Here is an 11,391-nt window from a genome sequence, read left to right as displayed (position 1 = left end):
ATAAACACTCTAGTTTTGATATACATATATCAGTAAAAATAAATCATGCTTCACTCAATATATATTCCTCGGGATGTTTTGATGAGGTGAGGGACGGGTGTGGTTGGTTTGAAGATAACATGTTTTAAAAATATTGGAGTTTTTGTTTTTTTCCATTTTGTAGCGTGGCACGCCATCCGGTGCACCTAAGCGTCTGAATTTTTTTTTAGTTTGGGTCGGTGGCACACCCGGTGGCAAGATGCCCGTGTGGGCTTCTTATATAACTAGCAAGAAGCCCATGCATTGCAGGGAACACCAAGATGCAATTTTTTTTACAAAACACCTGTTGTGATTAACCCTTGTAGGAGTAATCCCATGTGTAAAAACTAATGATATCTCGAGAATTTTATCAGAAAAATGGTATCTTTGGAACAAGTTTTATCTACAACTGCTCCTTGCAGTGAGCGGTATGCAATGCATGTGTCAACAGACATGACAGCTTGTCCATGGAAGTTGAACCACGACGACCATCACATTTCTACCATTGCCACACGCGATTCCCATGACGCCGCTCCAACCCACGGCACGATGTCCCCCAACGTGCGCCTCATCCCTCTCGGCCCCACCGCTCCTCTACCTTTGTGTGCACGACATGCAGGCCAGCTGAACTGCGGTGACCATCAAGTTTCTACCACAGCCACACCCGATTGGATGCGGTTTGCCTGCTCCGCTCCTGTGCTCCGATCCGTACTCCCGCACCATCGAATTTTCATCCAGCGGCTGTGACACATTTCGTCCCGGGCATCAAACCGCAGCTGGAGTACTTATGTACTACAGGTAGTACCCGCCGGTGTGGCCATCTATGCGTCGTAACACCCCGACGCCCAGCTGTGGCACCCTCGCCACAGCCATGCCACAACCGACCGGTTCATCTCGAATGAGTGAGTCACGAAACATGCCACCACCATGAGAATGACATGTGGGCCAGCCGCATTTAAGGTCCACATGTCATTGACTCATAGGTCGGTGCACTAAGCCACTGAACCTCGGTCCTGTGGGCCCCGAGAGGGAAATGTAACTCCTGCGGCAGGCCTTGTGGTGCTCCCACAGTACGAGCTCGTGCCAAACCCGGAATTTGTTTCTTACTACTACCAATGTGCCGGCCGGTGCGTTGCAATGGATCCAAAGTATATATATTTACTGGAGTGCACTCTAAACACATTATCTATTTATTTTTCTCCAACCTTTCCTAGCCATGCAACCAAGCCACATAAGCTTGATGGGTGCCCCACACATCATATTATTCATACTACGTTGACTGGAAAAAGGATAAATCACCCAAAACAAGATCTTGCCGTTTTTTGTACCTACGATATTGTGTCGTGCACGCACCTAGTTATATAGTGGTAGTACTAGTTGTAGTACAAACTTCATACTAGTAGGAGTAGTAGTACGGAATGCTCCTACTCTATCAACGAGCCCCATCTGACACCAAATTTCTTGGCTTCCATGCTATAGCTAGATCTTCCCCTCATTTCTGTTTTCCAACGCGGCGGGCAGGGTGCGGTTTGCCAATAGTCAGTTTGCTCAACCGCGGTCCCACATGAAAGTGAAAATGCTAGGCAACACGCCTTCCCTAGCTATGTGGCGTGCCATATGGGCCGTGGAGTACTCCTGATTCCCGGGCATGTGGGGGTGCGATGCGTATGCGGCAGGCCTTTTCCTTTTACTAGCAATGTGCCCGTGCGTTGCGACGGATCCAAAGTAGTAGAATAGTAGTACTTGTTCACAAACTTGAAAGAAATTACTCTTGTTTTGATATACATAAATACCACTAAAAATATATTACTTTCCACTCAAAATATATTTCTCAGGCTGTTTGATGAGGTGAGGGAGGAATGTGGTTGCTTTCAAGATAATAAGGCGGTTTTCTGCAAATTGGAGCAGAGAAGTGGGCTATTGTTGCAAAAATGCCACAACTTACCTCACAGCCAATAGATGCAGATCTAATGGTCAAAAACGATGGATGGCAGACACACTACCATCACCAACTGAATCTTTTATAGGAGTAGGAGTAGAGAAAGATGTACAAATTGTAACATTTGGTTCTCCTCCTTGGCATGATCGATAGAAATAACGACTGGAAATGCTAGGGTGGAGCTATTTCCGCCAGATAGGCAGGGTAGTAGCTAGGTTGGCGCATTGTCGGTTTGGTCACATGCGGTCCGACATGTTCTAGTGTTTCTAGCAACATGCACGTGCGTTGCACGAAGTTGATGGAGAAGGTAAGCACAACTTATAAATTGACAGATGGAGTACTAGTTACAGTGATGCATATAATTAAGCAAAGGGATCGCACATGACTATATTGACTCGAGAGAGAATGCAATACCACAATAAGAATTAAGGCCATGATGATGCGATCGCAGTGGTGGTTACAGGAAGCAAGAAGAAAGATGCATCCATTAACGTACGACCTCCTCCTCCTCCTCAACTCAGTGCGCCGGGCCACCGACCGGCGGCTAAGGAGCGGCGGACTTTGTGGCGAGGTCAAGGTGCTTCTCAGCAAAGGCATCCAAGGCATCCAGCCGTTTGAGGAAGGACAACCTCGTAGCGTCCTCACTGGCCTCGTAGATACCTATGACCACAATTTGCTCGTACACGTGGATGTGTAGGTCGACGAATTCTTGCAGAGCGAGGCGCCTCATGGCAAGCGCGACCTCCAGGTGAACATTCTTCATGGCGTCGGCGGGCAGTTGCAGGGCCACCAGTGCTTGAAAGAGGTTCCGGCCATGGAGGCCGATTAGGGTGGCATGTAATGAGGAGCCCGGGCGCGTGGGCTGGAGGAGTACGGCAATGTCATCCGGGAGCTTCTTGACGACGGTGAATTTGTTGGTGGTGGCAATGATCATCTGGTCCAATTGAGACTCATGGTTGGCGTCAACGGCGGCAATCCACCAACCGGTCGCCAACACCGTTTGGAGACGATCCTTGGCGCCATGCCGCAGGCCGGCGTCGTGGACCATCTGGCACAGCCGCTGGCCACTCGCGCGGATCACCGCCATGGGTCTGGAGTGGGCACTTTTGCTCTTAGTGTAGGAGCTTCGGCAAATGCTTAGGTGCGTACGATGTGGTAGATTTATTGGAATGGAGGGGCGCCTTTATATGAGTGCAAACTACGTTGCATTCACATCGTGCTGCCTATTTTCCCGGTCCTCCTCCCATTAATTTCCTTATGCATTCATGATGCTAATTGAAGGAGGATGCATCATTGGCCGTTCAACATTTCAGGAACCGCTACCCTCTCCCTCGTCTACATTAAAGTTGTATCGGCAACTGCGTCGCCTGCTGTCAAATCGAATAATACTGCGCTGCCCGTTGCATGCCCTAGAGTTCCAATCATAAGTACAGATGATCCAAGAAGAGAAAGTATGTTAGCTTATGCCTCTCCCTCATATAAAATTGCAATAGTGGGTTTACCGGTCTAGTTATAGATTGCCTAGGGACAAATAACTTTCTTGTGTGACAAAAAGCTCTCTACTAAAACTAACTTAGTTGTGTCTTTATCTAAACATCCCCTAGATTTTATAGATGCTCTTTATTATCTTGAAAACCAATCATATCACACCTACAAAGTACTTCTAGTTTCATACTTGTTCTAGATAAAGTGAACGTTAAGTGCGCGTAGAGTTGTATCGGTGGTCGATAGAACTGAAAGCAAATACAAATCCTACCTTTAGCTCCTCATTGGGTTCGACACTCTTATTTATCGAGAAAGGCTACAACTGATCCCCTATACTTGGGGGTTATCACGTACCGCAAAACAGAGGAAACAGACTTCTCTTCGACCTCCTACAGTCGAAACGGGGGTCCTGTTCATTAGGAGGGTTGTGGCGTACGACAAAATGGGACTCCACGGGCTACTGTTCATCCATCGTCTATACTGCCTCGCTCCAACCTTCATGGGCTATTTTTCATCCACCGTCAACCTCCTCCAGCCTCCACCTACGACTGTTCATCCATGGCGTCTCCCTCCTGCCTCCACCAGCTACTTTCATCCATGGGCTCCTGTTCATCCAACCTCCACCAGCTACTGTTCAACTAGCCCTCCACGGGCTACTATTCATCCAGCCCTCCACCGGCTACTGTGCAACCAGCCCTCCATGAGGTCATGTTCATCCACCCCCAACAGGCTCGATCGGGGTCCTATTCATCCAGCGGCAACGACCTCTACTACCACAGGGTCCTATTCATCCAACCCCCACCGGGAAGTGTTCATGCAACCCCCAACAACGCTCACGGTTCATCAAGAGGCAGCAGGTTCGATCGGTTTCAGTTAGCAGTAGGGAAGGAATCGCTCGATCGGGTTCAATTAACAGCCAGGAATCGATCGATGGCTCAGGTTCAGTAACGCGTAGCCAGTGCAATCGCCTGTGTTCAGTAGGCGAATGCCTCGCTTGGGTTCAGTTAGAGCCCAACGCCTCACACCCACACACGTACGTGTATGAAAGGAAACGCGCATTCCCTCCGTGCATCGCTCGGCCCTGACCACCCACCGTAACCGGGAACTCCCCGATATTTTCCTCGCCCTCGCTTCTACCATGTTTTATTTCCGTCATGGACGGCCCAAAGAATGTCATGCAACTGCGTCTCCGGCCCGCCCAGGACGAAAATCCCATTTTCTGTCATAATTTTTTGTCATAGAAGTAGGAGCCCACCACATCTATGATGATACCAGGTTTCGTCACAATTATCGTCATAGAAGTGTCATAAGCATGACAGAAAAAAATCGTTCGGCCCAAAATGTCACGGATGTGTCTTTTTTTGTAGTGAGAGGAGCGCTATGGGTACAGTGCTAATATGTGCTAAATAAGCAGCAAGGTAAGGTACTTACTCGCTAGGATCAATCCATGTCCTCTTCTTATCCTTATTGGACGGGGCCGGGGCACCCCCGCTCTTCCTGGGCGCGTCCTTGGTCACCCTTGGGGATTCGACGGGGCGCTTTTTGGTTGGCCTCGGCATGGCGCTGCCGCCTCGCGAGGCGGGGGCGTCGCCAGAGGGGCCAGGACCTGCGGGACCGCACACGCTTTGGCAGCGAGAGGGGCGCCCCTCGGAGGAGGTACCGCCCCGCCCTTCTTCGTGGTCACCTGGCCCGGCCTTCGCAGCGCCCGGGGAGTGGCCCCAGAACTTGTTAGGACCCCCGTGGAATGTGGGGATTCCACGGCCGGGGGCTCGTCGGCGTCATCGTCATCTGCGAAGCCATGGAGAAGCTCGCTCTATGACGGGGGGAGATCTCCGCCATGTCGTCCTCGGTCTCCTCGGAGTCCTCCTTGCCCTCTTCGCCTGCACTGTTGCTGGAGGACACCAGCACCATGGAGTTGTGGTGCTGAGGTGGCGTGAGCCCCAGCTCGTTGAAGATGGGCATGGCGGCGATCAACGCCTCCCTGTCGGCACGGTGGTACAACGGGGCGTAGGCCTCCGGAAGGTCCCCTGATTGACCCTCGAGCAGGGTGTTCATGGCCTTGTCCAGCTCCTCGCCCGTCAAGCTCTTCGAGCGCAGCCTGATGTCCTCTGCCGTGCCCTAGAGCTCCCACATGGGGCGCGTGTGTGACTGGAGCGGGGCTAGGCGCCCCATCAGGAACTCCTTCATGAGCATACCCCAAATCAGCGCCCTAGCGTCCATGTCCGAGGTCATCTTCCTCCGGACAGGCTCGGCCCAGGGGTCGAAGAACTTCTCGTGGCTCCACCTCTCGAGCCGCGCGGGCAGCACGGTCGGAAGCTCCAGCAGCTCGTTGAGTCCCTTAGTGTCCATGAAGACCGAGCAGCGCCGGAAGCTTTCCACCTTCTTCCCGGCCCTCATGAGCATGTTGTTCTTGTGGACCGCGACAAAGGACACGCAGCCGGAGCACTGGGTCAGATCGTGCATCCATAGAGAGAAGAAGTGTTGGAGGATCGACATGGAGGGCCTCACGCGCACGAAGGCCTCGCAGTAGAAGGCAAACATGGACAGGAGAAGGATGGAGTTGGGTTGAAAATGCAGAGCATGGACCTGGTACTGGTCTAGGACGGCAGTGAAGAACTCAAAAGGAGGTGGGACGAGCCCCGTGAAGATGTTGTGGAGGAAGAAGGGGTAAATCGTCCATGCCAGAGTCCGCCTCATCGCTCGCGCCGTTTACTGGAGCACGAGGGCGAGGTTCCTCACCTCGGTAATGGAGGATGCGTCGAGTGCTGGCGCAAGAGAGGAGGAAGAGTCTACGGGTTGCGCCGCAGACTTCGGCTTCTTGGGAGCCATCTGCGAAGGTGTCGGCGCCGGAGATGGAGAAGGAAGGGGGAAGCCGAGCTCGATTGGATCTGGAGAGGTCCTTGGCGGAAGATAGGGGGTCTAAGACGAGGCAAGGAGGAGTAATGATGGCCTGGCGGTGTGAGCCAGTCTTTTGTCAGTCCGGACAGTTGCCGAGGCAATGTGGGGAGCGGAGGCGTCCGAGTCCTGTCAAGCGCCACACGTCAGCCTGGCCCATAGGCAATTGGGGCCCGCAGCGCTTCACCCTTGCCCCTTGGTTTCGCCTCGAAGCCAGCCCGAGCGCACCTTCGGCCCGGGGCTACTGTCGGTGTTCTGGGACCCAGGGTACCCAGACATGCCTGCCTGCGGCCCACGGCATGGCTCCTTCGACGGCCTAGTACGGCTGTCTGCAAGACCGCCAAGACAAGACCCTCTCAAGGGGCCAAGCCTCGCGAGGCATATGACACCAACACCTCCCGAGGGAGCGGCCTCCCGAGGAGTGGAGATTTCGATGCAGGTACCCAGCCTCACGAGGCTACAATGACATGAGGCATGACGACCAAGGCTAGGCAGGCGCTAGCGAGCGCAGTGGAGGCAGTTTCCTCTTTGGTGCTAAGGAGGCAAGGACAGGCGTGGGTTCCCGAGGAATTCCCCAACGGTTTCCGTTCTGGTGCAACAAGACCAAGACCACATGCTCGATAAGGCGGATGTCATCACCGAGCCCACCATTGTGTCACGACCATAAGCTTTGAGGCGAAGACTACCTTTCATCAGGATTAGATGTACTAGTTGTCCCCTTTAAAATTGGCCATTGTGGGATCCCTTCCCGCCTAAGTTTTGAGGAAAGAGGACCAAAGCCACTATAAATATAGGTTAGCCACAACCAGAGAGAGGGACCCCGAATCCGATCCAGCCCTTTGCACCCTCACCAGAACAGCCCTCGCGAGGTTGTTCATACTCTGTACTAGTTCATCCTCAGCCCCTCGTGAGGCCAATCCACCACAAAGCACGAGTAGGGTTTTATACCGCAAGGTGGCCCCAACCTGGGTAAACTGCCGTGTACATCTACTTCCTTGCTCACGCGAATCTAGCTAGGCTAGGCTGTGGGGTAACAGGCTTTGAGCTTGAGAGGTTGAGGTCTTCGCACACGCCCTAGAGTTCGAACCTTTCTTGGGTCTGCGGAGCCTTGAATCCGACAGTGATGACCTCTGTCCTGTCGAGCCCTCCATCTTGGTCTTCTTGCACCAAAGTTGCAACCTTTGGGGATTTCTTCCCTAGCAGAAAGAGGAAATCCTCCTCATCTGCGCCTGCCGGCACCCCTCTGGCTCCGCTCGTTGCCACGCGCGTCACCCATGTGAAGACGCAGGGCCGCGTGGCTCCGTTGCATGATCCTTGATTCGCACGCCTCCACGAGGGGCCTTGGGAGGCAGCCTCGGGAAGCTGCCTCGCGAGAGGGCCTCGCGAGGATCTTGCCGGCACCTGATGACACGCTCCTCGCGAGGCGAGGGCCTCGCGAGGGTCCTGCTTGTGAAGCCCTGGTGTTGCGCCAGCCTGGGTATTCTGGTGGCTCCGTGCCCTGGGTTGCAGGCAGACAGGCTTGGGTACCCCTAGTAACACGGGCCCAACAGTAGCCCCGGGCCCATGGCGCGCATCACCCCACCTATGAATGGAGGGGCGAAATGGCGCGGGCTCCAACCGCCTACGGGCGAGGCTCGATGTGTGGCGCACGATGGGGCACGAGACGCCCCCACTTCCTCCATGACGCTTCAGCAATTGCCCGACTGACATAAAGCCTCGTGGGCGCTGTAAGGGGCCATCATTGCTCTGCTTCAAAGGCGAGGAGGTGCGGCTGGCTCTTTGTCAAGTGCTATATAAGGGAAAGGGGAAGGACCCCTCGGATCATCTTCTTATTGCTTCTCCACTTCCACCCACCATTTTCGTAGCCATGGTGCCCTTGAGGACGTTCTTCGCCGTTGTGAAAGGGAAGGCAACGTTAGAGGAATTAGAGCCGCCGAAGCTAGCTAGGGGGCGGTGCCACCCTCGCTCAACCGCGACGACGCCCGTGGCGCCTCCCCAACGACGCGGGCACCCTCCGCTCACGCCGTACACCGGCTCTGGCAGCCGTGGTGGACACTTCGCCCATCAGCGTGGATGCGGGGACGAGATGACCGTGGCCGGGGTGGGTGGAGCGGCGCGACTGCCCGGCCGCCCCAATCATGGAGCCACTCCGCCGATGCGGACCGCAAGTTCATCCTGAGCATGCACCATGATCCCTGCACCTGGCTCAAGCTCCCCGACTCCTTCAAAGAGGAGATGGCGGAGCACGCGCCCATGGGCCTGTGGCTGCAGCCGGATGGCTGCTGCAATGACTCATCCTAGGTGGCGACGGACTTCACCCCCTTTGGCTTCATGTTCTTGAAGCGGGGGTGGAAGTCATTCACCCTTACCCATGGCTTGAAGGAGGGACACGTCCTCCTCTTCAAGTATTGTCGGCATTCTAGGATCGGGGGTACCCAGATCTGCCTACCTGCGACCCAACACGTGGGCTCATCAATGGCCTGGTATGACCCAAGCTACAAGACGCTTGCGAGGGCCCTGGCCTCGCGAGGAGAACGACGCCAAGACCTCCAGAGGAGCAGCTCCCCGAGCCTGCCTCCCGAGGGGCGGAGAACTCTATCCAAGCCTCCCGCCTCATGAGGTTATGATGACATGAGCCGTGACGATCAAGGCCAGGCGGGCACCGACGGAAGCAGAGGGGATAGTTTCCTCTTCGGAGCAAAGGGAGCAAGGGCAGGCGCGGGTTCCCGAGGAAGGCCCAAAAGCTTTCTATTCCGGTGCAACGATACCATGACCACGAGCTCGGCAGGATTGATGTCATCGCCGAGCCCCCCGCTGCGTCATGGCCAGAAGCTTTGCAGGCGAAGACCACCTTTCGTCAAGATAAGAAGTACTGGTTGTCCCCCTTCAAAATTGGTCATCGTGGGATCCCTTCCCGCCTAAAATAGGAGGGAAGAGGACCAAGGCCACTATAAATATAGGCTAGTCTCCACCATAGAGAGGGATCGAATCCATTCCATCTCCATTACCCGTGCCCATGCGAGGCTGCTCACCCACTGTACTAGTTCATCCTCAGCCTCCTCGTGAGGCCAATCCACCACAAAGCAGGAGTAGGGTTTTACACCGCAAGGTGGCCCGAACCTGGGTAAGCTGAAGTGTTCATCTTCTCCCCCGCTCGCACGAACTTGACGAGGCTAGGCTGTGGGGTGTGAGCTTGAGGCTACAGCTGGTTGGGGTCTTTGCACACGCCCCAGAGTTTGAACCTTCTTGGGTTCGCCGAGCCCTGAATCCGACATTTAGCGCGCCAGGTAGGGGCGTGTCGAAGCTCCGCCTCTTCATCAACCGCGCTCCGTTCTCGCTCCGCCGTGCTTATGGCTGAGGCTCGCCGAGTCCGCGCCCAGCACCGGGCCACTCGCGTTGCCCATACGGCGCTTGTGGGCCACGGCGTCCCACGCCGCTCTGCCTCTCCCTATGCTAACGCCGCCACTAACCATGCTGCTCATGAGCAGGAGGACTCGTCGCTGCCACCCTTCGAGCCGCATGATGGCCGCACCGCCACTCTGTCTCTCACTCCCACCACCGCGTCATCCTCCCATGCTCGCCGCGGGTCGGCAAACATGCAGGTGTCGCTGCTCATGGCGCGTGAGCTGCTACGCTACCGCCCTGCCGATGAGGGTTACGACGCCTGGCTCGGCCGCATCACCGAGCTCGTCAGCACCACCGGCGAGGCCCCGACACCCTCCCACTAACTATGTCCCCCGCCGTCTCGTCGCGCCTACGCTCAGGGTTGACACTGTGCAGAGGAGGAGAAGGAGGTGCGTTGTGGGCCACATCGCCCGCCCGAGCCCCCACATGACCCGCAGCGCAGGGCGTCGGCCGCGACCCGGGATGAGGCAAGCTGCCAGGTGATGCAGCGGCTACAAGGTGACGCACGTGCGGTCCCTGCACCACCTCTCTAGCATTAGGACCATGCGCCCCTAGAGGTAGTAGCATGTGGACGTCAAGACCGAGCTCCCCCCCCCCCACGCATGCTGCGACCGTGAGTGCAGCCGGTTGCCGCGCCTTCACCCCGGAGCTACGCCGCGTCGTCTGGCCCGGCAAGTTCAAGCCAGACCTACCTCCTCGCTACGATGGCACCCCGACCCTATAGACTTCCTCCAGGTCTACTCACTGAGCATCGAGGTGGTGAACAGTGACAACAAGGTCATGGCGAACTGGTTCCCCATGGCTCTCAAGGATGGCGTGCGCTCCTGGCTCCTACACCTCCCGGAGGGATCTATCTCCTCCTGGGATGAGCTCCGCGAGCGCTTCCTCACCAACTTCCAGGGCACCTGTGACCGCACCCCCGCAGTGAACGACTTGCGGCGCGTGAAGCAGCAGCCGGGCCAGACTCTGCACAAGTACATACAATGCTTCACAAATGTCCGCCTCAAGATCCCGAAGGTGTCGGGCGAGGCCATCATCTCAGCATTCACCAATGGCGTCAGGGACGTCAAGATGAAAGAGGATCTTGCCATCCACGATGACTTGTGCTCGGCCTCGGAGATGTTCAACCTGGCGAACAAGTGTGCAAGGGCCGAAGAGGGCCGCCTCTCCCTTCTCAAGCTTCCGGAGGCCGACCCTGAAGACAAGAAGGCCAAGGTTAAGGAGGCGAAGTGCAAGGGTGTGATGCCCCAAGACCGGCGCTCTGATACCAACTTGTAGCGCCAAAGATGCGATTCTATCCCAATCACATGATGAATTCATGATCGGGGCACAATCGCATTTCGAGCGCATTAGCAGGGTGGATGTCGTTCTTCTTTTTCGTTTGTGTTCATCCGTAGGTGGATCCTGCTCTTCTCTATGATGATTGCCATGTATTGATGAACTGTTGTATTGATGTTGTAGCTTGTGGCGAGTGTAAGCCTTTACCTTGTATTCTCATCTATTTAGTACATGGTATGTTGTAATGATATCCACCTTGCTATGCGCTCGGAATGAAATTGTGCTCCGATCATGAATTCATCATGCGATTGGGATATAATCGCATCTTGGGCACTAAAAAGGGCCCCGCCGTGCTGGCAGCGCAGCCCGAG

General features: G+C 55.3%; 1 protein-coding gene across 1 annotated transcript; it reads left to right on the top strand.

The window, feature by feature from the left end:
- Window positions 1-10,522: 10,522 nt before the first annotated feature.
- On the top strand, window positions 10,523-11,020 carry LOC141021746 (uncharacterized). The gene has a single exon (XM_073497604.1). It carries the CDS (start codon window positions 10,523-10,525, stop codon window positions 11,018-11,020), a length of 498 nt encoding a protein of 165 aa, XP_073353705.1.
- Window positions 11,021-11,391: the final 371 nt, after the last annotated feature.

This window comes from Aegilops tauschii, chromosome 4, assembly GCF_002575655.3.
Source record: "Aegilops tauschii subsp. strangulata cultivar AL8/78 chromosome 4, Aet v6.0, whole genome shotgun sequence".
In the NCBI taxonomy this organism is placed as follows: domain Eukaryota; kingdom Viridiplantae; phylum Streptophyta; class Magnoliopsida; order Poales; family Poaceae; genus Aegilops; species Aegilops tauschii.
Note: the sequence above shows the minus strand (reverse complement) of the source record. Positions and strands in the feature narration are given on the sequence as shown.

Coding starts and splice junctions, on each gene's coding strand:
- LOC141021746 (XM_073497604.1), top strand. CDS start 10,523: ATGGCGAACTGGTTCCCCATGGCTCTCAAGGATGGCGTGCGCTCCTGG.